We start from the raw sequence: 27,834 nt of genomic DNA on the forward strand, positions 1-27,834 counted from the left end.
GGTGGCCCCGGTGGCGGCGGCGGGAGGTGTGGCCAGGGGCCGCATAAAGCCGCATAAAGCCGCCGCCGCCGCCCCGCGCCCGCCGCCAGCCGAGCGCCGCGGAGCGGGGCCGGAGCGGGGCCGCCATGCGCCCGGGGCCGCGGCTGCCGGTGCTGCCGGTGGTGCTGGCGCTGCTGGCGGCGGCGGCGCGGCCGGGCAGCGGCGAGGAGGCGATCCAGTGCCCGCCGTGCTCGGAGGAGCGGCTGGCGCGGTGCAAGGCTCCGCAGGGCTGCGCGGAGCTGGTGCGGGAGCCGGGCTGCGGGTGCTGCGCGACCTGCGCGCTGCCCCGCGGCACCGCCTGCGGCGTCTACACCGCTCGCTGCGGCGCGGGGCTGCGCTGCTACCCGCCCCGCGGCGAGCCCCGGCCCCTCCGCACCCTCATGCACGGCCAGGGCATCTGCACAGACCTGGCCGACGTCGAGGCCATCCAGGAGAGCCTCCAGCCCCCAGGTGAGGCGGCGGAGGGGCGGCAGAGGGTGGGTGCCCAGGGTGGGTACCCTGGGTGGGTGCCTGGGGGTCCTTGTCCCTCACAGGGGCAGTGGCACAACCCCTGTTGGCACCATCCCACTCGCTGCTCACTCGGCAAGAGCTGTGGCCGCAGGATTTGACTCATCAGGGACCTTCCCATACTTAGAGAGAGCTGATAAAAATGGTGAAGTGTGACTTTTACACGGATAGATTGTGACAGGGCAAGAGGAAAGATTTAAAACTAAAATCTAATTTAGATTAGATGTTAGGAGGAAATTCCTCTCTGTGAGGGTGGTGAGGCTCTGGCACAGGTTGCCCAGAATATTTCTGGATGCCCCATCCCTAGAAGTGTTCAAGGCCAGCTGAGATGAGGTTTGGAGCAACCTCGTCTTGGTGGAAGGTGTCCACGGCAGGAGGGCGGAACTGGGTGGTCTTTAAGGTCCCTTCCAGCTCAAAAAATTCCATAACTCTAAGAGGCAGGATGGGATGGGACAGCCCAGGATGGGAATGCAGGGTGCATGTTCCAGGGAGGGAGCAGAGAGAGGCTGCAGGAGACCTGGTACGAGTGGCTCACGTTTGTGCCATCCTTACCCACCGTGGGCACAGCAGTGTCACAGCCACTGGCACCACACGTGCTGGAGAGGCAAACCTTCACCTGCTGTGCCCTGGCTGCAACGTGTCCCCAGACCGTGGGCCAGCCCAGTGTCCTGTGAGCACCTGCAGCCCTTGGGGACACATCCCAGCTGCCAGGGAAGCTCCCGTTGCACAGTGACCCCTGCGCTGCTGCTTCCCTGGGATGCTGCCGGCAGATCTGGCTGCACCATGAGAGGAAACAGGAAAGAGGCCGTGGGGCACCTGCTTTGCTCCAGGCAGGTCCAGCTGTGTCTGTGTGTGCAGGATGGGGCAGTGGGGTGCAGGTTGGAGGAGCTCTGTCTGCCTTGCAGGTGGTGACCATGGCCCCCTGCCACACCCCTGGTGCTCAGGGAGGATCTGGGGTCTGAGAGGGGAGCCGGCAGTGAGAACCCACCCAGAGTCACACCATGGGAATGAAGCTGCTCCCAGGGAATGAGTGTGGGGACCCGGTCCATTTATGGTCTCCCTTTCCCATCCTGCAGGCTGTGACCAGCACTATGTCCCCTGAAGCTGGGGAGTATCATCCCAGAACAATTTACAGGCTGGTCTGGCCTGACCCTGGGTCCCCACATGGGGTCACTTAGAGCTCCCTGAAGAGCAGAAGGGACTGGAGCAATGTTTGTCCCTGCCCATCTGGGGGACTGGGTCCCAGTTCTACTCCCTCCTTGCATGTCTGATCCATGGCAGCTCCTCTGGTGTCCCCGTTGTGATGAGTGCCATTCATGGATAGGCCCCTCTAGCCACCCCCCTGCAGGGACAGGAGCTGGCTGGCAGTGCTTGGAGCCCCCCTGTCCTGCCTGTCTGTCCTCATCCCACATCCTGCAGGAGCTGTCTGGGCTCCCTGGCCCGGGGCTGCGCCGCGCTGCCAAGCCCTGTTGGTTTTGGCCGTGCCCTGTGTAATGCAACATTTTTTCCCAGAGCCTTTAGGAAACAGACTTGCATTTTTTCCCTTCCTTCCCGTGGTGTTTTGGCTTGGCTGGGGACGGGTGGGTGGCTATGGGAGCCGGGTCGCCCTGCGGGCACTGTGCTGGCCAGGGCATCACAGGCAGCAGGATGGGCAAGAGGGCAGCAGGAGCCCCTGTGTCCCGGGCAGCCCATCAGGATGTGGGCAGGACACCCACAACAAAGTGCTCGGTGCAGTCCCAGTGGTAAAACCCCCCGAGGGTCCCTGACCTGTTCTGCAGCCCGGGGAGTGTCGGGCTGGGGGCTGGAGACTCCCTCACTCCCACACAGCCCTGCCTGGCACAGCCGGGGCACCCTGGCATGGCCAGAGCCTCTGGTGTGTCCCCTGGGGATCAGCAGAGGAGAGTTGAATGCCTGTTCAGGGGCAGGGGTGTACGGAGCAGGTGCCCCGGCGCGGCACCGAGCGGTGCCGGCGGCTGGGAAGCGGTTAACGCGCGGCTCTACAGTGAACACTTTGTCTGGGGGCTCTGTCCGGGGGGCTCCGCATTCCAGGGAAGAGGCTGGGATCAGGGGGCCGGGCTGAGGCTGGGCTTTCTGAGCAGTTGGACGTGGCTCCCGGCTCCACAGCCAGGAAGAGCCTCTCTGCTCACCTGGGACCTGTGGCACCCACGGGACTCTCAGGAAGTGAGGGAGCAGTGGCTGCTCACCTGACCCGAGACCGTCTTCCGTGGTCTGGGCACCTCGTGCTGGACCCTGGCCCTGCCACCCTCTCCCTACCCTGCCAGCTCAGGGCTGGCTTTGGGACCCCGCTCCTCGGCCAGAGCCCTGTGCAGGGCCCAGCTCCAGAAGGTCCCAGCCGGGGCTTTCCGTCACAGCCGGCGGGTGGTGGTGGCTGAGCCCGTGTGTGGCAGCCAGGAGGAGGTGAGGACATATTCCCCAGCACACATGATGAGTGATTTAGTGTTGGGTAAATGATTATGTCTGGGAAAACCTGGCCCGGGGGAGCTGCGTTCATCCCGTGTGGTCTCTGTGAGGTGGGACAGATCCTGTTTCCTTTCTGTGTGCAGTGACTGGGAGGAACGGCAGAGGCTGAGCCGTGGCTGGGCAGTGCACAGCAGGGAGGACAGGCTGGGTTCTGCCAGACAAGGCTCACCCATGTCCCATCTGTCCCCTGGGGTGGGGGCTCAGCCATGCTTGGGTTTTCCAGGTGGATGCTGCTCCTGGCAAGGTTCTGGTCCCTCTGGGGAATCACCTGCATCTCTCACTCCCTCTCCTGCATCCTGACCTCCCCTCCCCTGGTCCCACATTGGGCACTGAGGTGGGAGGTGCTCAGCCGTGTTTGAGCAGGCCAGTGTGTCGTGGGATGGGGACAGCCCAAGCTCCCAGCTGGCATCCCAGGCCAAGGGGCAGTAGGTGTCAGGTGCCTGCACCCCTGCCACCCCCATCCCTGGCTCCCCACGTTCTGCCAGAGCCAGCACTTGGCAAAAAGAGCACGGCCCTCCCAGTGCTGGTGCCTGCCAAGTCGGGAGCCCAGGAAGCCAAGAACCAGCACTGCCACTGTCCTGCCAGGACCACCCACAGGTGACACTGGGGGTGCTGGACAGGGACATGGAGGGTGCTGGGGCTCACTGTGGCCCGTGCCATGTTGGCCACACACACATGGATGTCCCTTCTGGCCTTTGAGGCTTATGAGGTCCTTCGTGCTGGGGCTGGTGGCACAGGGGGGAGCGGGGCTGGAGCTGTGGGGGTCAGTGACACTTGTCTGTCCCCACGGACACACACGGGAGGTCCCAGGGCTTTGCTGGCTGCCCCAGGCTCTGCTCCCACGGGATCCGCGCGGTGGAGCCGGAGCCCTTCGCCGCTCCCTCGGGCTCGGCGCTGTGAATCACAAGTTCGGCACGTGACCAACCTCATTTGCAGCTCCCGTTAATTGAAGGCGATGCTGAATGACTCGTTTGTGTCCCCTGTCCACAGGCCGGGCAGGAATCCTCCTCCTCCCGGGACAGGCAACTGTTTTATGTGTCCGGCGAGGGCAGCACCCCCTCTCATCTCCTTGGCAACCATTTCCATTCCAAAGTGAGCAGAGAGGTTTTCCTTGGCCAAATCGCGACCCCCTTGCCCTCCATCCCTCCAGGGTGGTGGTGCCCATGCAGAGGTGGCAGATTGGGTGGCATCAGGGCAGTGTGAGGTGTGGCAGCTCTTGCTTTTCCCAAGTCTTTGTGCTGAGGGTGAATTTTCTGATCCAGACGGATTTCCAGGAAGGCAAGGGGTTCCCTGAGCTGCTGTGTGTCACTTAGCAGGGGGACAGCAACCCCGAGGACAGCAGCGACCCACGTGGCAGGGAGGGATGCTGGGGCTGCCGTGAGAGCTGGGGACCGCAGGTCCCGAGCGCTGTCAGGAGCTGCCTCACCGCCCGGAGGCACCGGCGCTTCATGTGACCTTAAGAAAATGTTATTGGCATCTGGTTTTATTTAAGCTGGGAGATTTGATGCTCTGGAGGCGGCTGGCGGGGGGGAGGAGGGGGGTTTGGCTGTGCCGGAGATCGGTGAGGGCTTCCCCTGCGGGGGCAGCGCCGGTGCCTCCCGGTCCTGCCTTTCCACGGCGTGGGAGCAGCGCCTGGAGGTGCCGGAACTTTGGCATGGTGGTCCCCACCGGTGCCAAATCAGCCCAGATTTGGTCCCCACCGGTTCCAAATCTTCCTGTGTGTCTCCCCACAGGGATACAGGGGAGGAAGGAGCATCCCTGCCACAGCCCCTGAGCCCCCTGCAGGGCTCTGCCACCAGCGCCCACATTGCGCCACGGCCTCACCGTTGGTGCCGCCAGGGCTGGCGCTGGCACCGCTCTGTGCAGGGTCCTGGAGACTTTGGGTTTGTGTTTCAAATTTCAAGGGCATGAGCTGTTTCCTGGAAAAAAAAAAATGGACAGATTAAGCAAAAAGCAAATAACACCCACGAAGGAGGGGGCTTTGATTGGGGCTTCGCTCTGGACTTTAACCAGGCCCCCAGGAGCTGGGCCAGGAGCTCTGCACTGCAAGGGACCGTGGCAAGAGGTGCCAATGGGTGATCAGCACCAGGAGGCTGTGGGGATACAGTGGGCAGGAAGCTGTGGCTGTGACCCCTCTGCCTGCCTGTGGGAAGGGCCAGTGCCAGGCACCACCCAGCACCCCTGTCCTGGCACTGTGAGCCCCTGGGTGTGACCCCTGACAGTGACCACCCCCTGCCTGGGTTGGGAAGATTTTCCCTGCTGCCAGCTGCAATATTGATTAATTTAAGCCCAACCCCACGATAACCTCAGCCACTTCCCTGCACAGCCCATGTGGACTGGGGGGCAAAACACTGCTTGGGCTGTGCCTGACGCAGCTCTGAGCACGGGAGGAACCCAGGCTGCTGAGGTGTCTCCCCTCCACAGAGTCTTCACGGGCCCCAAACCAGAGGAACCGGCAGCTTTTTAAAAACTAAAGTCACGCTGAGCACTCATCTCATGACGCTCTGTCCAGCTGCCAACATCTGGGCCGGCAGCTTGGCCACGCTCCTGGTGCAGGCGGGGATGCCAAGCGCCGCCTTTTGGGATCGGCCCCGCGGGAGATTAACTTTCTTATTCCAGGAATTTCTTCTTTCATGTCTTGGCGGGGGCCGTGCCCCGCAGCAGAGCACGGCTCCACTCCCGGCCGTGGCGCCCGGTGCTGCCCCGGGCCTGGCGGGGGCTCAGCGCTGCCCCGCTGCCCCCACTGCCACTGCAGTGCCTCAGAGGCAGATTTTGGGGGGCACCAGGGGCATCCTGGGGCTCACTGTGTGTCCCAGGGTCAGCTTCCAGTGCTGTGGGTGAGCACCCGGTGCCTGGTGACACGTGGCTGGTGAGGGCACAGCCAGACCCAGCACTCGCAGCAGGCATTTGTGACCCTACAATAACAGACACATGGCAACAAGTTGTTAGTCGTGGCTAATGAGTAGGAAAAACTCCCAGGAGTCTTTCCCAGTGCTGCAGGGAGCTCAGCACAGTGCAGTGGCAGGGGCAGGATGGACCCAGGGCTGTGAATGATGCCTGTGGGGACCAGAGATGGTGATGTGGGGCCTGCCAAAAACCACTGCATGTTGTTCCTCGGGGTGCAAGTGGCACTGTGGAGACTGGGGCACCGTGAGGGCTCTGCCACCCCCAGGACTGCCCTGTGGCACTGAACTCCCTTGGTCTGTGTCTCTGCAGAGAAGGAGGAGATTGACCACCCCAACAACAGCTTCAGCCCGTGCAGCATCCATGACCGCAAGTGCCTGCAGAAGCAGCAGGCGAAGAGGGTCAACAACGGCAACAAGATGCGCAGCAGTGGGAGCCCTCACCACCGCGAGGACACTCGGGTCATGGTGAGCGCCAGGAGGGCTGGGGAGGGCAGGGTGGGTGCGCCAGGATCGGGGTCCTGGGGCTCTGGGCCAGGAGCTTGTGCCAGCCCTGCAACCAGCTCAGCCCCCTCTTTCCCCAGGCACAGGGCTCGTGCCAGAGCGAGCTGCACCGGGCGCTGGAGAGGCTGGCGGCCTCGCAGACCCGCACCCACGAGGACCTGTACGTCATCCCCATCCCCAACTGCGACCGCAACGGCAACTTCCACCCCAAGCAGGTAGGATGGGCTCTGACCCACCACAGGGCACTGGGGGAGGCATTTTGTAGAGCCAGGGTGAGGTTGGGAGGGGGACATGAATGGAGGGGACAGTGACAAGGCACAGCAGAGCCTGCCCGGCTCCTGGCTTTGGTGGGAATTATCCTTTGGATGCTGGGTGTCCTTTACAAAAGCCCCAGGTGGGATGGGGGTGGTAAAGCTCCTGTGAGAGCTTCTGGTTGCCATGGGGCTGGCCATGGGGTCCAGGCTGGCTGTCCTTGACCAAACCTGTCCCCACAGTGTCACCCGGCGCTGGATGGGCAGCGGGGCAAGTGCTGGTGCGTGGACCGCAAGACGGGGGTGAAGCTGCCGGGCTTCCTGGAGCTGAAGGGGGACTTGGACTGTCACCAGCTGGCGGACAGCATGTGAGCGCCACCGCAGGGCCAGGACCCCCGCAGGGGCTGCCCAGGAGAGAAGGAGAGGGGACGTGACTGCTGAGCAGTGCCCTGGTGCCGGGGGACCCCGGGATGCGCCCGGATCGCTCTGCGGCACCGCCGCCTGCGCCATGACCACTACCGGCCACCGGCATGCGCCAGCGGCCCCCCATCCCACACGGACACGGCTTGGACCTGGCACTGGGGTCGGGCTGCCCGGGTGGAGTGGGTGGGGGGCACCCTTGATGCTGCTGCTGCTGCCCTGTGGTACCCCCGGTTTTCAGCCTGGCCCTGCAGACAACCTCGGACGCCTGGAGCCTCGGGGGGTGAGGTGGCAGCATCGCATTTGCAGCTCAGCGCCCTCCATGCCAGACCTCTGCACGGGCAGCAGCAGAAGTGCCTCATCCTGCCCTCCCTGGTGGCGAGAGGCTGCCCAGGCAAGGACTGGGGGGAACTGGAGAGACCCCCCCGCCTGCATCCCACCCCAAGTGTGTGTGTGAAGGGCAGCAATGAGAGATTTTCCCCCTCCCTGCTGCAGCCCCTCAGCCCTGGACCTCCTCCCCATGGCCCAGCCCCATCCCACTCCTTGTGCAGGGACAAAGCCTCCCATCCATCCTGCCTCCCCCTCCCATCCTGGGGTGAGGGGGTCGGGATCCCCGGGCAAGCAACACTGAGGGGAGGGTGAGGGGTGAGGGATGGCCAGGAAACACATCCCAGGGGGAAGAGCTGCTTTTGGTTTTTTCTTTTTTCCTCAAATTTTTTAGTATTTAAAAAATGTTGGTGGGATCTAATAAGCAACTGTGTGGCCCCGAGGCTGGAATTCTCCATCCCCAGGGACCAGGGCACTGAGGTGATGGCTCCTGTCTTCTCTTCTTGGCCAATATGACAAAACTGGGATGGATTCTGGAACGTGTCCATGATGGGATCTGCAGATTTCACCAGCACAAAATTCTCAGCTGAGAAATTGTCACTGGCTTTGTACCTGGTTTTTCTTCAAGCTGGGATGGAAATTTTTCACATAAAAATGCTGTGGAAAGTGTGCCAAAGACAGAGGGGCCTTCCCCAATCCCCTCCTGACCCACCCTCTGGCTCCATGGCCTCAGTGGTAGGGTTTGGTTTTCCACGTGGATTTGTGCTGTCCAAGGCCCCCGATGGGAATGAAGTGTTTCAGTTTTAGTGAAACACCCTCTGCCCTCCTGATCCCCTGCCAGATCCCTGCCTGCCCTGGCTGCCCGTGGTCCTGCTCACACACAACTTCTAAACGGAGTCAATCTGCCAGGACAGTCCTCGGTGGGGAGGGGGTCCCTGTCCCTGCCACCCCTCAGAGCCACCGCACCAAGGAAGGGATTCCCGGGGCCAGTCCCAGGGCCAGTCCCCTGCAGCAGCACCACAGCAGGACACAGTGCAGTGGCAGTGCCAGCCCGGTGGCCTTGGCCACTCCCCGTGCACAGCAGGGTGGGTCCAGCAGGGCCTTTCCTCGTCTGGGGGTTCCTGGCAATGCCGATGCACCAGGGCACTTTCTGTGTCCAGCTCCGAGGGCTCCAGCATTTCCTAGCCTCTCTCCTGTAGTTTAGGGCTGTATTTACACACAACCATGTACCAGTGTCCCCCACCCCCAGAGCATCCCCTGGCACCCAAGGGGTCCCTGTCCGTCCCTCCCGGGCCAAGCCCGTCCCATCAGATTCCCGTGTAGCACCGACATTTTACAGTACACTTGAACCTTTGTATCCTCAAAAAAGGTAATTACTGTATTTAATTTCCCGTTATTTGATGTGTTTCTATCGAGTGTGTTTTATCTTTCATGGCTTTAAGTTACGGGAGAGGAGGGAGGCAGAGCAGGAGTGAGGGGGCTGGGGGGTCCCACTGGTGTGGGGACAGGCTCTGGTCACCGCCTCTGCCCAAGGTCCTGGAACCCTGGACCTGTGTTGGGTTTGGGGTTCAGCATTCCTGGAAACCCAGGAGCCCACAAGCTTCTGGAAGAACTTCCCTGAGCAGGGATGGGGTGGGAAACAAAGGATTTCTTGCTTCCTCATGACTCCCAGCTCGGCGTCTCCACCGGTGCCACCGGCAGGATGGGCACCATGCCCTGCACAGCGCCACAGAGCAGCGGCGGGGCCGGAGACGGCGCCAGGCTGGGGAGGGGACCCTGGACCGGCTTCAAAGTTCAGGGGCGGACAGGGACAGGCACCGGCTGCTCCAGGGACACGGGCTCGTAGCCAGGCACTGCCGACGGCCTTGGTGAGCCGCAGCCCCAGGCACAGTGCGGGTGCCTGCTGGTGCCAGGGGGCACCGGGTGTCTGCAGTCCCTCTCGGTGCTTTGGGAGGGTGGCAGGATGCGGACGGGAGATGCCCAGGCACAGGAATTGCAACAGCCGCACACTTCCCGGTCACGGCTTGGCTCTCTCCCAGTGTCTGCAGCCGGTGCTGCCCGGGGTCACGGCCCAGGAGCTCGCACAGTCCCTGTTTGGTGGCTCCCGGGGCCGGTGGTGCCATCCGGGGCTGGCGCCAGCCCGGTGCTCTGGTTACTGGAGCCGGTGGTGCTGGCGTTGTGCAAACACCGCCGAGACAGGGCTGGAGGCAGCCACAGCCAGTTCAGCCCAGAAATCTGCTGGCACGGCAGATTGGCCACCCGGGCAGGGCTGATGCCAGTGCTCCTGGAGCCTGGGCTGGCCAGGCTCGGGGTTGGGGGGGCAGCACAACCCCCCAAAGCATCGTGTGGTGCCAAAGCCTTTGCCTGTCCCCATTCCCAGCTGCTGATCCTGACCAGCAACACGATAACCACAACAGAGTCCAGCTCTGGGGGTCCCACTTCTGCCCCAGGGTCTCAGGGCAGAGGACCCACAGCCTGAGCTGCCCGTGACCTTGGGGAGCTGCAGCCCCCTGGTCCCTGCAGCGCCATGGGGACACCAGAGGCACCTGGATCCTCTGGGCAGCAGCTCCAAGGCCACGCTGCGGTGCTGGATTGGGGCTGAGCAGAGCTCAGGGCAGAGGGACCAGGGGGACAGAGCTGCTCCTGGCTCCTCTCACAGCCCCATGTGCTCCCTCCACAGTGACCCCAATATCTGTTTTGGTCATTGCCAAGAGTGGCCACAGCTGGCCCAGCTGCACAGCCTGGCTGGAGGAGAGGGACTCTGCCATGGGTGCATCTGTTCAGCTGCTCTGGAGCACAGCGAGTGTCTCTGTTCCTGCCATCCCTGTGGTGCCTGTGGCAGGATAAATGTTTTACTGCTTTATTGAAAATACCCCTGAGAGGGTCCAAAATTAAGCCAATGCAGAGGCACCAAATGAGAACAAAGGTAGAGAAGAGCACAGCGACCTCAGAGCCTCTTTCTGCTCTGAGCTACAGCACGAGCTGACCCTTCAGCTGCTGCATATCACGGCAGCACCATCTTCCTCCAGGCCCTGCCAATTTACGTCATCTGAGAATCCAGCCCAAATTCAGACCAATCATTTCCAAAAATCCGATGTTTCACTGTCATGGAAATGTCACCGTTTATTTCCCAGCTCTGCAATGCTGGGAGGTCGAGCCCGCCCGCAACCCCGTGCTGCGTAAAAGGGCAGGAGAATTTCCCAGCACCAGGAAAAATCCACTGCTCTGTCATTCCTGCCTGTGGATGCTGCTTGCTCCTCGAGGGAAGCAGGTTTCCAGCAGGACTTAGTCATTTTATACACTTTAGATTTGCAAAGCTGCCTCTTTGTGCTGCTCAGGGGGTGATTCCTCCCCCAGACTTTCCCTCCTGCAGCACTGGGGTGTCAGGGCTGAGTCCCCCATGGTGGGAGCTCAGCTCAGCTCCATGACCTCCCTCAGCCCAGACACCTCAAGAACAGGAGACCCCACGGGTGGTAGAAAGCCCAGCCAGGGCATTGTGCTCCTTCAGGGCAGATGGTCCAGCTGAGGGACAGTGGTTCCACAGAGAGCACAGCTCCCGTCCCTTCCCCAGGGCAGCCAGTGCCCCACGGAGAGGCTCAGAGGATCATCTCATCCCACCGGAGCTGAAAGTCTTTAGCTGAGACTCCTGATACGATGGTGCATAACAAAAAAAAGTCTAAATACATGCCGTTGCCAAAATGCAACCCAGAAGCAGGAGAAGGGGAGCAGGAGAAGCTCAGCAGTGTGTGGGCAGCTGCTGGCCCTGAGTGTCCCAGGGTCCTGTCCCTACGGGCTGGGCAGGAGCTGGCGGAGCAGGTCGATGACAAGGGACACTGGCTGCACGGTGTCGTACTCTGCAAACAGGTGACAGAGGTTCCCCGAGTCTGCCTGGCTTTTGGCCACGAACCCAAAGATTCTTTGAGAAAGAAAAGAGGCTTGCTCAGTTTGCATCCAGGAATCTGAAGGAATAGGCTGAAACCAGCCCAGCCACAAAGCCAAATCCCAGTTCCAGCAATTCCACCTTGGCCCGCTCCCCAATCACGTTTCCTTGGAAGCCAAGCAGCCGGGAGGAGCACTTTTGGCAAGGCTTCCCCAGCTGTGAAAAGATTCTTGAGCACAAGGTAGAGCCAGATATAAACTCTCTTCCTGAGCCCAGCACAAGTCCCTGGGAAGGCTGTGGGATTTGGATGGGGGGTTCTGCACAAGGGGATGTGCAGAACAGGGCTCAGCCAAACCTCTCATCCAAACCTACAGAGCAAGGCCCTCCAAAGCTTCACCCACCAGTCCCACGCCTCATCCTGCCACCATGGTAACTTCTATCACATCCCCCCTCATTCTCTGCTGCTCTGCAATGCAGCCACCTCCCAAAGCAGCATCATTCCCCTGGATTCCAGCCCCCCACTCCACGCAGGAGGTCCCTGCTCTTACCTGGAGGACTTGCAGTACTTCTGCCACCTGGGGGAAGAACAGAATTGGAGTTGCTCAAAGGCTGATGTTTAACTCATTCCATCAGCTGCAAAGCCAAGGGTTATGTTTAGATCCGCCCCAGCACGGTGTGCCCAGGGCAGTTTTATGGGATTTAGGATTTGAAGTGGTGCAGAGGCACTGGGAACCACAGGGAAGGGAGGCTCTGACAGGCACGGCTGCCCAAAACTCACTTTCTGTTCTCAGGGTCCATCCCACAGAACCTGATGGCAGCCAAGGGGTAGTGTCTCCTGAAAAACAACCTGGAAGAGGAGAGAGAATTGTTAGGAAAGGGAAGGGCCTGGGTAAGGACATGAATTTGCAAATCCAAGCCCTGTTGTGCTTGTGGGAGACTGAGGGTCTCAAGGCATCCCAAAATCCCAACCCTGGGTGCAGCTGGTTCCTGCATCCCACCAAACACAGCACCCCTGATTAAGGGCTCAAATCCATCCCTGGATCGTGACGTGGGTTTCTCCAACCAGGAGAATCTTTCCTGAGGCTGGGAGCTGAGGAAGGAACTGCCTCTCTCCATGAACCCCCCCTGGGCCACCCCCTTGGCCCCTGCTGGGCTCTTACTTCCTCTGGACGTCGGTCAGCGTGACGCCCTGCTCTGTCACCCTGAAGTGCACCAGGGTGGGCGTGGGCAGCGTCTCCAGCTCCAAGGTGCAGGAGATGCCCTTCAGGATGGCCGGGGCTCCTGTCAGCGTCTCCACGTTCACAGAGTTGAGGTACAGGACGTTGCACACTGCAGGGACAGCACAGGGCCCGCCTCAGCACGGATGTGACCCGGGCCAGACCCAGGGCTGGGTCCCCGGGGCCATCCTGCAGATCCCTCACATGGACCCGGGTCAAGTTTGTTTTGACGAAAATTAAAAGGTTTGGTGACTCAGAAATTCTTCACTAATTTGGTTTGGTTTACTTTAATTCTTTGCACTAATTGTTGTAAAAGTCAAAGTATTTAATTTCCCGTTTCTAAATGTCACATTTGCTGGGGTTTTTTTTCTGTTTATTACATATTTCCTTTAATGAAAAGCAGAAATACCCCAAGCCAACGAAGGGCTGAAGGCCAACCTCAAACATGACATTTCAGGCTGATTGAGCTGTTTAAAGGGCTGTTCTGGGTCAAACTAAACTTTCCAGCTTGCCAAGGGATTTTTCAGAATTTCCAGCAAAACAAAGCAGTCCCCAGCTCCCCAGCCTGCATTGTGACCCATCCATGTCGTCTCCTGCCCTTCATTCTTTGCCCTCACCTGGAGCCCACCCAGGCTGAGGTGCACAGACCCTTCCCAGTCCTGCTCTGTCATCCCACATGTGCCCCATAAGGTCCCTCAGCAATTTCACCAGCCCCTGACTGCCCATCCCTCTCCTAAGGCTGTTCCACCCTCGTTGAAACCAATCAGGAGAGAGGCTTAAAACTCAGGAACTCTTTACAACTGTGAAAACTGGGGGTCTTTTATCAGCCCCATCACCTCAAGAACTGTGTTTTCAAGCATCTTGAGGACCCAAAGTCTCCTTTCCTTAAAAATATCAGGTTCCCTTGCAGCCCAGGGAAAAATCTGCAGAAATCCTGTGGGTATCTCCATGGGGAAGCTGGAGGGGGATGTCACACCAGTGCCCACCACTGCACAGGGGCGATCTGCTGCTGTCACAGGGTGCCCAAGGCTCCGCTCTTGCCAGCTGGGCTGTCCCCAGGGCTGCTGCCCTCACCTGCAGTTTTCCTGGCCAGGGATGGTGCGGATTCAGGAGCGCAGTCAGGGCTGTCCTCTCCATCAGCGAGATCTGCACAAAGCACAAGCAGGAGCAGTGATGCCACAGGCTGGGCTGAGCTGGTCACCTCTTTGGCCGTTCCTTATCTCAAAAGAGGCTCAAAGGCCCAGGACCACTCTAATTGCAGGGGTTTAGAGCAGTAATTAACTTAATTGTCCTTCATTTCCCCCTCTGGGCTCTGTTCATTCTGACCTCCCAATCCCATTTCCTTGCCCTCTCCCCATCCCCAGCGGAAGGGAGTCACCCTGTCCTGTCCCCAGGGCAGCTCTGCAGGTCCCTGCCCCACCTGCAGCCAGGGGAGCAGCTCCCAGCAGGCACCCAGGGGGGTGAGACCCCTCCCCACAGCAGGACCGTGCCCACCTCCCCAGAGCATCCCTCCTGTCCCATCACCTACCTCGGGTGGGGATGCTGAGCTTGCAGGGCAGTGCCAGCTGGGTGATGGAGTGCTGGTAGACGAAGGCAGAGAGGCTCCCTGTAATCAGAACTGTGAGTTAGGGTGGGGGGCTGCTGCCTGGAACCCCCCACCCACACAACAGTGTCCCTGGGGGGCTGATGTCCCTGCTTTGGAGCCACTACCACGGTGTCACTGTCAGGGAAGTGCAGGCAGGATCTGGGGCTGGGGGGTTCCTGTGCTGCCAGGTGTGCAACACATTCACCTGGTCCTGGCTGGTGCTTCCAGGGGCTTTGGAAACAGCTCCTGGGGCTGCCAGCAAGGCACCAGCACCATCCTTACCGAAATAGAGCTCCTCGCTGGCACCTTTCAGGTGCACCCCTTTGGTGGAGGACTCGATGAGGAAGTGCCGGACGAGGTCACTGCTCTCCTCGCCTGCAAGAGGGACCAAAATCAGCATCAGCACCGGCCCCAGTGCCCCTGGGCACCCCTGCCCACCCCAGGGTCCCATCCCAGGGCATAACTGGAGCTCCTTCGTGCTGCCATCATGATGCCAGCCCGTGAGAAGCAGAATGAGCACCCACAGGCTCCCTGCCAGCACCTCCCACACACCAGGGCCCTGTGGCTTCTCCTCTGCCTTTATTTTGAGCAGTTCCAGTTAAACCCTCGAAGCCACCCCCCGTTTGCACCCCCGTACCTGTCTGGCTGCCCGAGGGAGAGCCAGGAACCTTCATGGCCAGGCCGAAGGAGCCCCGGAATGAGGTGCTGTCCCGCACCAGGAACGTGCCTGGCTCCTTGTCCCTCAGCAGCTGGATTGCTGTCAGGGCACAGGCAGGGCTCAGCCAAACACAGCAGCTGAGACCTCCCCGTGCCCCGGTGCTCTGCAGGGAGTCACTCCTTGGCAGCAGCAGGGAAAGCTCTGGAGCGTGTGCCAAGGACATGCACGTCCCTTGTGTGGCACCAGCTGGATTTGTCCCACGGGTCCCTGCAGTCCCCAGGACGCTCAGCCCCTGCCCAGGCCTCGCTGTGTGACAGGCAGGAGAAGCTTTGCTGGACTTGGAGGACACAGAGAGGCCGTGGCACAGCCCTTGTTTGTGAGCTGCCCCCCTCAGCCTGTGAGAGGGTCCTTCCACACCCATCAGCCCCCAGCAGACTTGGATTTGTCCCCCACAGGGACACTGGAGAACCCTGGGGACAGGCCAGAGCCTGAGGTGGGGTCACACTCTGTGGAGCCTTTCCTGCCTCACCTCGGTCCCTGCTGATGCTTGGTTTGAACCAGTATTTTGATGTGTCCATCACAAACTTCATGGTGGGCTGCCCAGCCTTCAGGGGACCTGCAAGAGACCACGGGGTGTCAGGGCCAGCAGGAACCTGAAGGACCTCCACAGATGGCAGAGCCCAGCAAAGACATTTTCTCTCTCAGGCTGGCCAGGACTGAAGGTTTTTCAATCCTTTCGAATGCTTTCCTCCCCACTCCTCAGAATAGCTCATTCTCCATGTAATTATCTCTCTTGGCAGGCTGTGACATAGTGCAGAGAGGGTCACATGGAATCCCCTGGCAGTGCCAGCCTGCCCAGCCCTGCACAATCCACTGGACCATGGGATTTACACCGGGATCTGACCCACACACCCTCTTGCTATTCCCATAAGGATCCCAATTAAAACCCTCTGCCCCGAGAGCTGCCTCTGCTCATCTCCTCCAGAGAACAATAGCCCCAGTGTCTGCCCTTGAATGAGGGACCTTGTGAACCCTGGTACCTTTTGGTGTGCTCAGAGCAAACGGGAACCCCAACCCCTCCTCCCAACCCAGTCTGGGTCTGCAAACAGGCAGGGCAGGACAGAATGATGTTTCTCATCCTCAGGTACTATAAATAGGTGCATCTGCATCTCCTGGAGGGAGCAGAGCATTCCTGGCTGCTGAGCCCATGCCCCAAGGACACCGGTGGGCAGAGGGCTGTGACTAATCCAGAGTCACCAGCCTCAAGCTGGAGACCACCTGCACCACAGGGAAACACAGCAGGGAGCTCCAGCAAGGACCTCTCATCCTTTGTGTCTATAATCCACAGCTAAAGCAGAGGGGAAATGGGCTTTGCTCTCCCTTTCCCAGCATCTTTTGGGGTCTGCAGCTCGTCCCTGTGACTCACCATCCGACAGGCAGCTGAGCGCGGGCGCCGACAGCGCGGCGTTCATCCCTCCCAGCCTCGAGGCTGGGCTGCAGCCGGCCTGGGGGGGCTGCAGGGCAGAGCTGGGGGGCGCTTTGGCCAGCCGGGGGGGGCCGTCTCCTTGCTCCAGGCACCCGTTCACCAGCAGCACCGGGATGTCGGCTGCGGAGGTGAGGATGGAGGGCGGGCAGCTGCTGGCCTGGCCCTTCTGCGCCAGGGAGGTGCCGGCGCTGGGGGAGCTGCCTGCCCGCGGGTGTGGGGGGCTCTGGCTGAAAGCTGCCCTGGAGTGAGACACGATGGCAGGGGAAGGGGAGCAGGGGCTGCCCAGGGAGCTGGCGGGGGACAGGGAGGCAGCGGCTGAAGCATCTGAGTCCTCATTGTGGAGTGAGTGGGTGCTGCTGCAGGAGGGAGACAGAGCAGAGGTCAGGGGGGTTGTTCACACACAGAGACCGTCCCAGCCACTGCACCAGCCCTGCAGGGCCTCACTCCCAGCCCAAGGAATGAGGGACTTGGGTACTGCCCTGTGCCCCTCCCACCAGGCACAGGTGGCACTTACCTGCCCAGGATGTAGCTGGTGTCAGATCCAGGGCTGGTGGAGAGCTGGGACACCCAGCTCCCCCTCTGCTGGGCCCTCAGCACCTGCAGGGGCTTCAGCAGATTGTCAGCCCCTGGGGAGGTGCTGAGGGCCCCGGGGCTGCGGGAGGCTGTGTCCGTGTGTCCTGCCAGGCACTGCCAGGGCGCGCTGGGGCTCTCGGATGCTTTGCTACAGCTCAGGGTGGCCGACTGGGGACTCGAGGGTCCGGGTGGGCTCGAGAAAATCACGCTGTCACTGGTGCCATATTTGCCTCCGAGGGTCCCTTTTTGGGGCAGGAAGCTGCTGGCCTGGGGGGACCTGGAGAAGGGGGTGCCCGAAGGGCTGGGGGAGCCCTGTGGCAGGTCGGGCCCCGTGGCTCTGCCTGGTGTCAGCTCTATGTACTTGATGTCTGCAGAGAGAAAGAGAAATTCATGAAGAATCTGGTGTGCTAGTTGTGTTCCTTAGCAAAGCTCTGTGAGGAACATGTGTCTGTTCTTCCCGTTGTGAATTTTGGCTCCCCCTCTGCAGCGCCGGGGGTCCAGAACTACCCTTTATTGAGATCCAGTGAGGGCTGATTCCTCACAGACCCCAAGGTGAAGTGACCCCCCCTCCCCGGTGCTGGCAGGCTCCCAGGGAAGGGGGTTACGTGCGGTCATGTCTGGCTGCTCAGACCCCCCTCGCCAGCATTACCCAGCCAGGACCTGCCGAGACCTGCAGCCAGAGGAGGGTGTTCCCTCCAGCAGCTGCTCTGTTTGTACCTGACTCAAGAGAAAAACACCTGGCTGCTCCCCCCGGGGTGACGTCAGGTTCAGAGGGTGGCCCTGCACACCCCGGGCACAGCAGCAGGGGGACCTCACCTGGCCCCAGGTACAGCTGGACTTCCATCCACACTGTGGCAGTGAGGCACAGGAAATCCACGTGGGGCAGGGGCATTTACAACACTCTTGGTGTCCACTACAGGACCAGCCATGCGGGCAGCAAGCACAGACCCAGGCAGGGGCTGGCTGCTCCCTCCTCCTTTCTCCCACCCTGCACAGATCTCTAGAGAAGTCACTTCCAAGGCAGATTCTGTGCCTGTGTCCTGCTGTGGGATTCTTCTCTTCCATCCGTGCTCAGAGCCAGCCCCTCCTCTTGCCATTAGAGACATGGGAACACCCTGACACAGCATCTCCTGTCCAAGACCTCCATGGCCAGAACCAGGGGTGCCTGTTTCACGTCAGGTCCTGGTTTTCTTGCACAAAACCAGCATTTCTGGCTGAGCTGGAAGAGCCCTTCCAGCTTGAGACAGACTTGATTTGAGTGCTTGCAGTGCTGGCAGATTCACCACATCCCAGGGGAGCTGCTCTGGTGGTTAATCACTCCAGTGCCAGAGGTGTGCACCTCCCTTCCAGTCTGGACGTGCCCAGCTTTGCTTTCAGCGCCTGGTTCTTGCCCTGCCATGGAGTTCAGGAAAGCTCCCCTTCTCAAAGGTGTTTCTCAGAGAGGGAAAATCCTTTTTGCTGCAGAAAAGACAAACTGCTCTGGCAGCCCTGAGCTCCTTGTCCTGGGTGTGACAGGTCCTGATGGACCTGCTGTGCTGGAGCTGCTGGCCCTGGCCACTGCAAACAGCCTGAGCTCTGGGGCACAGAGCTGGAAGAGCTGGAAAAGCACGAGGCTGCACAGAAGTTACCCCCTGAGCCCTTTCTCTATGCCAATCCCAGCACAAGATTGGATAAATACAGCCAGCCATGAGCACCGAGGAGGGGCTGGGTGAGCCAGGAGGGCTGGGCCCCACTGGGGACACAGCTGGATCACAGCTGGCAGGACAGAGCCAGAGCCTTGCCCTTCCACAGCCTTGCTGCCAGCTCCTCCAGAGCCCAGCCTCGGGGTAGCTCTGTGGCCACGTGTCCTGGTATCAGTGCACAAACCCTTGCAGCGAGCTGGCCGGATGCTTTTTGTCAACGTCTCCCCAAAAGGAGAAAGAAATGGGCATTTTAATTGTCCTTTTAAGAACTGACAAGCATCTGTGCACCAGGCTCAGGAGGCCTTTTACCTCCTACTTCTCTGCCTTTGCTCCTCTTATCACCCGTGGTTAAACCTCAAATATTTGCTCAAGACCTTGGCAAGTTTTCCCGCATCAAGGAGTGGCAAAAGTGCCACAGACACGGAGCGGAGCCCAGATGTCACGCAAGCCGAGATCTGAGACCTCCTTTCTCCTCTAGGAACTAGAAGGATCCAGAGGGAATAGTTCCTCTCATGAACATGCCTCCTGTTGCTGCAGCTTTTCACAGAATCAGAGACTATGCTGAGTTGGAAGGGACCCATGGATTGAGTGCCATGTTTAAAGCTCCCTCATGGTCTCCACCAGATAAGAGCAGGCCCCTCTTGCCTCTCTTGGGCACCACCAGTCCCTGCCACCCTCACATCAGGGCACAGGTTGCAGGGCTGGAGGAGGAGGAGGTGAGAGAACAGGGACTGTGGGAGGAAGTTAGTGTAAAAAACCAAGAGCTGTTAAAAGAAACTGAAAGCTGAAGTGAGGCTTTTCCCACTGAATTTGTAGCCAGCTTTCCAGATGTTCAGTTCCACCCTTGGAGCCAGATTCTCCAGACCACTGGCACGTTACCTGTGGAGCTGCTTGGGGCTCCAGCCCCCGAGCAGTGCACGGAGGGGGGCAGTGGAATGGGTCAGGCACGGAGCAGCCAGAGCTGAATCTGCACTTTGTCACAGTATTTTATCTGCAAGGCCACCCTGTCCATCCCAGCAGGAAGCAGGAACACTGTCTCCTCTGGAATTGCCTGGCTCCTGCAGTGCTGCTGCCCTGCTGCACCTCTGACCCTCACACCCACCTCATCCTTCTCCCGCCCTTCCGTCCTCATGTTTGCATGAGGGTTCAGGGAGAAATGAATTTTTTTCTTGTCTTTAACATCCTCACATTTGACCTTGCTGTTGAAAGAAGCCTGTGCACTGATTGCCAAGGTATTTTTGTGTGTTAAGACAGGGATGAGCAGTAAAGCTTTTGGGAAGCAGGGAGACCTGAGGCACCTGAACCCCCCTAGACTTGTCCTGTCAGCAGTGTCAGCTCCCCATGTGCTGAGCTGCCCCGTGCACAGGGGGCTGAACACCTGAAATGAGCAGGAGAGCCCAGGCAGGAACGCCTGGATCAGGAGCAGCTCCCAAATCACAGCTTGGGTTGCAGAGATGACAGGGAATGGCTGCACAAGGGTTCACTCAAGGCACTCGTGAGCAGAGGCAGGGCTGGTATGTGCTGCTGGTGCCTTGCCTATGCCAGGTATGCTGCCCGGGGAGTGCACAAGCCATAGAAAAAGAATTTCCCTGGCAAGAGGATTGGGAACACTCAAATGGGATGGTTGTGCAACACTCGATACCTTAGCCCAAGGCTCTGGAAATCTAGCTGCAAATCCACGTGCTCCCACAGGTCAAGCGTGACCCTGGGAAAGGTTCTGCTGCCCTTGAGGGGAGCAGGGTCCTCACTGGGTGCCCAGAGTCCAGGGCCAGTCACAGCTGGTGACAACTGGGATTAGAAGTTTTCCAAGAGTTGCAAGTCCCATTTGTAATGAGAATTGTTTTCTCTAAACACAGGAAAATGAGCATCAGGTAGAAATAAAGGCTGTTTTCCTTGTTCCTTTCTGGATCCCTTTGAGCTGTCTGGACATGTTAACAGTGATCAGACCAAGGCCATGGAAGCACTGGAATTAGGCAGAGCTTGGATACACAGCCTGTCCTGCTCCTTGATATGGAACCCTGGTGTCAGGAAACAGTCCCCCACGCTGATCCCCCTGGGGACAGTGGGGAATGTCCCTGATGCCCATTTCCAGCCTCCCCAGGACCTTGTGTGGGTCCAGGGGACAGGCATGTGCCCCATCCCTCTCCCCCAGGCTCTGGCAGAGGTTTTCCACCAGATCAGAGCTCCCCTGGCTCCACAGCCCGAGCACTGCCCTTGCCTCACCTATTGCCTCCAGGTCGTGCTTTTTGGTGGCTGCAGCACCCCCCTGAGCAGCGGGCTGGGCTGCCTCCTTCAGTGGCCTGCAGGGCAGCGGCTGGAAGGTGGGATCGATTTCTAGGATCATCTGGTTGAGAGTCTCTATGGTTATGTCCAGGGAGGGAGACATGGGCTGAGCCTCAGGGTCCGTGCTGGCGTCCTCCTCCTCCTTTGGCCGGCACGGGGCAGGGGCTGTTTCCAAGGGGGAATTCTGCTGGCCCTTCCCTTGAGTGTGAGCAGCCACGTGCTCTGACACGGGCTGGGTGCTGTAGGCTCTCCCGCTGGGGAGCAGGCGAGCCTTGGGGTGCACCACGGAGGGGGGCTCAGCCCAGGCCCCCGTGGAGTAGTAGACGTACTTGCCCGGCAAGCCCGGGTACCCCGGCGGGCTCTGGCTTTCCTCCGGGGAGGAAATGCACACAGTCTGTCCAACACGCAGCACGTGGGATTCTATGACCTGCGACATGGTTTGGTTTTCCGGTTTCACAGCTTAGAGGCCAAGGGAAACCTCCTCCTCCTCCTCGCCTTCCTCCACCAGGGAGCTCGGAGCCCGTCTTCAATGCAGCCTCCAGCGGAAGAGGAATCTGAGGAATGCAGAGAGGAGCGGTTACACAGGCATGCCCCGGGCAGGAGCAGACTTCAGCGGAAAAGTCTATAAAAACGGGGATTTGGAGTGAAAGCTGGAATTCAGCTCATATGAAAACAAGTCACCCTGTCCTGCTTTTCCACCCCCTCCAGCCTCTGCTCCCGGTGCCACAACGCAGCGGGCAAGCACATGAAAGACTCATTGGCAGCAGCTTTTCCGGATTCGAAGGCCTAAAATGGAATCCTGCTTTTATTTGCTAATTTGCTGGATTAGGAACGAAATGAAGGCTCTAACAGCCTTCCCATGGGACCCTGACCCCCGGGAGCCACCCAAGGGCAGGCAGCAAGCCTGGAGCCCTGTGGGGCAGAGAGCTGGAGCTGCCTGCCAGGGCAGTGTCCTGCAAGTGGGTGTACAGCTAATCCAGGATTTTATTTTCCTGGTACAACTCAAGTCTGGAAGCCTGCGGACGTGGCTGCTGCCTCGGTCATGGTGCTGCTCGAGGAATCTGACTGCAGACACACTTTGAATACTCCCTGGCAGAAAGTGTTTTCTTATTCCCCCTTATAAACCCCTGTGGAATGAGGTTGGCTTCCCTCAGGGGTCTGTGAGAAAAGGTCTTGGGATGCTGGTAGGAGGTGGGGAAGCTGTGCTGCTGCATCAGCAATCAAATGGGGTTCCCCAGCTGCTGCTTGGCAGGACCTGTCCCTCAGCAACACTGCCACCAAACACACAGGGACCCTCACTCCTGTGGTTGGGATGAGGACAATAACCCTGTCCCCCTCCGTGCCCACTGTGGCAGCCAAGTCTGTCCTCTCCATGCTGGGGACATCCAGGCCCTGTGTCAGCACCACACCATCCTCTCTGCTCCCTGGGTAGGGCAGCGCTGTTGGGGACCACAGGGTATCCAGGGTATCCCCGAGTTTTTGATCTTTCTCATGTGTGATGCTGCCAGAATTAGCCTCCAAACCTCATTTCTCCTCCCTTCCCTTCTCTGGGTTAAAGTGAGAGGTCTCCCAGGCTCCTCACAGGAATTTTGAGCCTGGGCTGCAGGCTCTTGTGTTGGAGGAGCAAAGGTTTCCTGGCAAGAGTTAATGCCACAGCCCAGGGCTCCCTCTCCACATCCTGTGCAGATTTGCTGCGTGACACTCACTCACAGAGGGGTACACTTCATAAAATATTTGTCCTGTCCTGCACCAGTCTCCAGTAATGGACTTATTTACAACCTTATCCTGGGCTGATTAAGGATGGAGTCACAGGATTAGGAACGAGACACGTTGCTCCGAGGCAGGCGGTCTCTCAGCCCCGTGGGCGCGGGCAGGAGCTGGGCTGGTGCCCTGCGTCACCGACGGTAATCAGTGACTAATTGCCCTGCCAGGTGTTGAGAGCAGGGACGGAGGGTGGCTCAGAACAGGGCAGCTGTGCCCTGGGTGAGTTATATAACCCCGGAGAAGCCTCACACCTTGCTAGAGAGACACCCGGGATACCCCGGGCTCAGAAAGTGTGGGGAATTAGAAGCAAAACACCGCTGCTGTCTGCTGCTGCTGCTGCTGTCAGCACCCGGCCCCGGGCGAGTCACGGCAGGTAAATCCCTCTCCAGGGCTTCCGAGAGAGCGTGGAGAGCTGCAGGAGTGAATAAATACCTCAAGCCCATTTGCCTTCCTGTCAGCCCGGCCCCCCCGTGTCTCCTGAGCCTCTGAGAGGTTTTAGTCACAGGACTGGCGTAGGAATGGCTTGGGAGCAGGGCTGTGCTGCAGGAAGGAAAGCACCTCCGCAGCCTCAATTAGACAGGTCCCAGGCACCTCTGAATTGTTGCTAATTATTCCTAGAGGTAGGAGCCTCTGGGAATTCGGGGCTATGCTGTTGGAGCCAGGTCTGCCCCAGTTCCCAGAGGACAGGGACTGAGTCTGGAGCTGGTTATCCCTGTGGAGAACCCGCTGTGAAGGGACCTGCCAGAAATGGGGGACAGGTGGGTGAGGGGCTGCAGTTAGGGGGGTCCCTCCTCTCACTGCAGCAGTGCCACAGCCCACGGTGCCATCCCCACTGGCTGTGCCATGGCCAGCACCAGCACGTGGCCCTTCCTTGGCATTTCCAGACCCCAGCCCCAGGGCACAGAGGGCACAGGAGCAGGCTGGGACCCAGCCCCCCTTCCCCACTGGGCTCTGCCCACAGAGTTCATGTCACCAGTCTAGAGACAGCACAGCTCTGCCCAGGGGGTGGCCAGAGCCCAGGTAAGCAGATGCCCACCTTGGGAAACCACCCAAGGTCTCCTGCCTTGGGGCACCGTGTGCCACAACACTGCCAGCTCTGCGTGAGAAGCGCAGTGTGGTACAAGGCGCAGAGGGAGCGTTTGTTAAATATAAAAAGAAGAGTCATTCCAGGTCAAAAACACAAGCGAGATGGAGTGAAAATTGGATTCTCCCCTGGGGAGAAGAACTGCCTGGCTTCAGTCAGCATCCACAAGACAAGGCTGGTTTTAATTTAAGTAGGTACAGAAATAACGTGCAGGATGCATGAACCAGGGCTGTCGGGGCTTCCAGGAGCATGCACGCAACAGCTTCCCTCCTTTCTTGTACTCCTGCCCTGAGTTTTTGATCTTTCTCATGTGTGATGCTGCCAGAATTAGCCTCCAAACCTCATTTCTCCTCCCTTCCCTTCTCTGGGTTGAAGTGAGAGGTCTCCCAGGCTCCTCACAGGAATTCTGAGCCTCAGCTGCAGGCTCTTGTGCTTGGAGGAGCAAAGGAGAAGGGCTGAGGTGAAGCAGGTGAATCCCAGGGTGGCTGCTGGCCACCAGTGTGGCACTGCCATGGGATGTGCAAACACTGGCCACAGACATCAGGACGTCCCCAGAGCCCCTGGGAATGGCAGTGCCCCCATGCACAGACCCAGCCAGGGCTGGGCAGGGGCTGGCTGTGCCCCCCAGGCAGGGAAGAGATGCCAGGCATGGGCACAGGTATCACACATGCCCACAGCGTGCCATGAGCCATGCCCTGGGCTCTGTGGCAGCAGCAGGGTGAGCTCTGGGACAGAACCAGGGCAGCCCTGGCACAGGGAACCCCAGCCCTGCAGCTGTGCCCAGACAGGCCGGTTCAGCCAGGGCTGGGAGATCCACTGGAAATTCCGGGGAGGGAGCTCCACTGCCTCTGCTAAGTCAAGGCTAGCACAGAAAAAGATGGAAATAAGCTGGCACAAACACATCCAGACTGGGAACTGCAGAGTTTCTGTCACTGGAAGCAGACTGTGGAGCACAACCTCCCTAAGCTGGAGGGGACAAGTCACAGATTTTACATGCAGATGGACACTCCTAGAAATGTCCTCAGTGAGGGACCTGCCTGTGCCCAGGAGATCCAGGCTGTGGGGCTGGAGCTGCAGCTCAGCCCGGTGACCCCAGCTCTGCTCCAGCCCCGCGGCAGGAAAAGGAGCTGGGCTCGGGGTGTCGGGACTGGAGCACCCAGGTGGGGCAGGAGGTGGGGTGCTGGGTTTGGAGGGCTGCAGGGCGCTGCTGGGCGCGGCTGGGAGAAGCCGGGTGCCCTGGAGCCAGGGCTGTGCCGGCACACCCCGGCTGCTCGATAACCCGCCCTTCCCAAACCCGCCGGGCACGGCTCAGCCCCGCCGCATGGGCCGAGCCCGGGGATCCACACAGAGCAAAGTCCCTCCTGGCCTGGTCTGCGGGAGCTCAGGGAGCCCGGTGGGACCCCCCAGCCCCCGAGCTGGCTCTGCCCGGGCAGGGTAAGGGCAGCGCTGCCCCGCAGCATCGCGGGCAGCTGCACGCTGGGTGTCCCAGCGCGGGTATTTGGAGCTCAGACATACGAGCCGGGACAGAGCCTCGCTCCCTGTCTGCGCAGACCCCAAAACAGCTCAGCCAGCTGCCAAGTCTGGTTGTTTTTCCTTGCAACGTGAGCCCTGGGAGCCTCCCGATGACAAGCCTGTTACACATCCCCTCGCCAGGAAGGGCAGAGGGAACTGCTGGGACACCCAGGATTTCCAGAGCTCATTAAACGCGCAGTTTAATCACTGCGAGGGCTGCGGGCGGCTTGCCTGGATTAGAGGGGCGTGCTGAGGGGGTTGAGGGAAAAGAAGTTCCCATGGTTATGTTGTGTTTTCCCGGCAGAGCAGGGAGAGCCGCGGTATCACATGGCAGATATTAATATACCCCAGCTCCGGGGGGTTCCAGCACCTGGTGCCCGAGGAGGGGCTGCCCCCCACGCCGGGGGAGAAGGGGAGTCTGTCAGAGCCTCCTCCTTCGCTCGGACATGAGCCATTAGGGATCTCAGCGGCAAGAAAAAACCAGCGTTTATGAAATCCCCGTGTCTGAGCAGCCCCCGGAGCCACACGGTGGGGCAGCACCCACACCAGCAGTGCCAGGGCAGGAGGTTTTGGTGGGGCAGCAAGAAACGCTCCAGTGCAACCTGAGAGCATCCACAGTGGGAGCCACCCACCCCCAGAGACCCCCCTGCGGACCCCTCCCGCCCTCCTCCCAAAGTGCTCCTTGTTTAGCAACATTTCAGATTTCTGGAAGGGTCTGCAGGCTTTTGGAGGAGGCGGGTTATTAGGAATGTTGAAATCGCTGCTCCAACAGCTCCCCCTCCCATTGCCTTGCAGCCTTTTCCTCTCCCGGGACAGCTCTTTCCCCTCTGGCAAGAGCTTCTCTGGGTACAAGATCAGCACAGAGCCTGGTCCCTGTTTCCAAGAGAGGTCCCAGCACAGCAGGAGAAGTTTCTCCTCCCCTCTTTGTGGGTGAGCAGTTGACATGGGAGGCTGAGGGACAACAGTGCCTTTAGAACAGGGTGTCTGTCTAAAAATAGGCTAAATTAGCAAATCCTAAGAATGTTGGAGATGAGTTACAGGAACAGGCACTAATGAGCTCCTTGGAGCACCAGCCAGGATATTTCTTCTCTGAGACCATGGGAACATCTCCCTCCAGCCCTTGTGGGACTCTCCAGGCAGCATCAGACAGAGGAATCTGCAGCCTCAGGGGCTGTTTCCCTGCATTTCAGGGGTGCCCAGGGGAGGGAGAGGATGGCAGCTGCTGCACGGGGGGCTCTGCACACTGCAGATGTTTCAGAAGGGCCCTGAACATCTGTGCTGGCCTGGGCACATCCCCTGCAGTGCACCCAGGCCTGGAACCTCGTGAAGCACCAGAACAAGCTTCAGGCTCTTCCCTTGGGTCCAAGCAGTAGAGGTGGGATAAGATCCTTTTCCTCCCCTCCTCAACTCCATTTTCCTCCCAGTACATCAACCTGCACCAGCAGATCTGAGTGCTCTCACCTGGAGCCCTGCACAGCTCCTGGGCCATCCTCCTGATAATCCCTCTCCTCTGACACAAGGATGGAGGCCCAGAACCTGCTTTTGGTTTCACACTTTGGTTTTTGTGTTTGTCATTGACCCCACTCCCCGTGCTTTGACCTTCCTGGCTGCCTGTGGCTTGAGAAGGTTCCGTGGTACCACAACGCCCTGAGTAACTCGGAGCCCACACAAACCTCTGCCTAAGCCACTGACACTTCTGCTCCCACGTGGCATTTTTTATTGCCTTGAACTCTCCACAATTCCCACACCACAGCCTCCTGCAGGGGGAAGGAGGCACTGGATCACCCACTGGAACACACAATCCCAGCCACTTCACCTCAGCTGAGCTCACCTGAGGCAGTGGGGGAAAAACGCCCTTGGACACATGCGCAGACAACAAACACCACTGGAAATCTTAATCAGGCTTCAAAAGGGTAAGAAAAGTAATTGCTCGTGTCATAAACCCCATGGACTACTGAGAAAACCTCAGAACCTCAGCTAGAGCAATATCCATAATTCCACACCACTGCTCCAAGCATTACCCAGAGCCTTCCCCGCCCTGGATCACCACTGCTCCGTTTCAGCACTGCTGGGGCAGGAACAACCACACCTTGGCTTATTTGAGATCCCTGCAGCAGATTCCTCCCGAGGCACGAGAATAACCCGCAGGTAATGCAAAGCAGCAGCAAGAGGAGCGATGGAAGGGAAGAACTGATACGAGCTGCACACAGCATTAGCATGAGAGCTGAAAGAAGAAAAGGCCTTGGAAGAGGCACGGCAAAGGCAGAGATGGCTCTGGGAAAGAGCCATAGGAGGTACCTGGGCTGCAGCGGCTCGTCCCCACTCCCGCGCGGCTCCTCCAGCACCTGGAGCTCATAAACCACAAGGGTGGGTCCGTGCAAGGACCGGCTCCTCCGGGAGCTTGGATTTAACGGGAGCACGGTCCCTCCCACCTGGGCCGAGCTTCGCCGCCCCTCCGTGTCCCGCAGGTGTGGTGCAAGAGGGAAGATCCAGGCGCGGGTTTGGGGTAAGAGCCGGGGCAGTGAGAGGCCAGGCTGCCCCCGGAGCACAGAGCTGGCAGCCAGGGACGGCTTTCAGCTGCAGCCGAGCACGGTAACCCGCTTGGGGCAGGTGAGGAGGCGATGCTGCAGCTGCCAAGGGCTGTGCCTGCCCCTGCATCCCCCGGGCAGCCCCAGCCC

The 27,834-nt window shown here is 59.7% G+C and overlaps 2 protein-coding genes across 2 annotated transcripts; one reads left to right on the top strand and one right to left on the bottom strand.

The window, feature by feature from the left end:
• Nucleotides 1-62: 62 nt before the first annotated feature.
• Nucleotides 63-8,828, top strand: IGFBP4 (insulin like growth factor binding protein 4). Its single transcript, XM_063403803.1, has 4 exons — nt 63-489; nt 6,244-6,398; nt 6,515-6,649; nt 6,929-8,828. The coding sequence occupies exons 1-4, from the start codon at nt 126-128 to the stop codon at nt 7,055-7,057; spliced, it is 783 nt and encodes a 260-aa protein (XP_063259873.1). The 5' UTR covers nt 63-125; the 3' UTR covers nt 7,058-8,828.
• TNS4 (tensin 4) lies at nt 7,838-27,834 on the bottom strand. Its single transcript, XM_063403802.1, has 13 exons — nt 27,455-27,834; nt 20,737-21,350; nt 16,773-17,199; nt 16,199-16,614; nt 15,302-15,388; nt 14,752-14,871; nt 14,397-14,489; nt 14,058-14,135; nt 13,604-13,675; nt 12,473-12,641; nt 12,091-12,159; nt 11,861-11,887; nt 7,838-11,348 (listed from the first exon to the last, which is right to left on the bottom strand). Exons 2-13 carry the CDS (start codon nt 21,230-21,232, stop codon nt 11,219-11,221), a joined length of 2,184 nt encoding a protein of 727 aa, XP_063259872.1. The 5' UTR covers nt 21,233-21,350; nt 27,455-27,834; the 3' UTR covers nt 7,838-11,218.

The sequence above is a fragment of the Prinia subflava genome, chromosome 8, assembly GCF_021018805.1.
Source record: "Prinia subflava isolate CZ2003 ecotype Zambia chromosome 8, Cam_Psub_1.2, whole genome shotgun sequence".
Classification (NCBI taxonomy): Eukaryota; Metazoa; Chordata; class Aves; order Passeriformes; family Cisticolidae; genus Prinia; species Prinia subflava.

Bases quoted from the DNA above. Each gene is read 5' to 3' on its own strand.
- IGFBP4 (XM_063403803.1), top strand. From the start codon at position 126: ATGCGCCCGGGGCCGCGGCTGCCGGTGCTGCCGGTGGTGCTGGCGCTG. The intron at 490-6,243 runs GTGAGGCGGCGG...GTGTCTCTGCAG, and splicing joins GGAGAGCCTCCAGCCCCCAG to AGAAGGAGGAGATTGACCAC. The intron at 6,399-6,514 runs GTGAGCGCCAGG...CTCTTTCCCCAG, and splicing joins GCGAGGACACTCGGGTCATG to GCACAGGGCTCGTGCCAGAG.
- TNS4 (XM_063403802.1), bottom strand. From the start codon at position 21,232: ATGTCGCAGGTCATAGAATCCCACGTGCTGCGTGTTGGACAGACTGTG. The intron at 17,200-20,736 runs GTGAGGCAAGGG...TTCTCTCTGCAG, and splicing joins GCACGACCTGGAGGCAATAG to ACATCAAGTACATAGAGCTG. The intron at 15,389-16,198 runs GTGAGTCACAGG...GGTCTCTTGCAG, and splicing joins GCTCAGCTGCCTGTCGGATG to GTCCCCTGAAGGCTGGGCAG.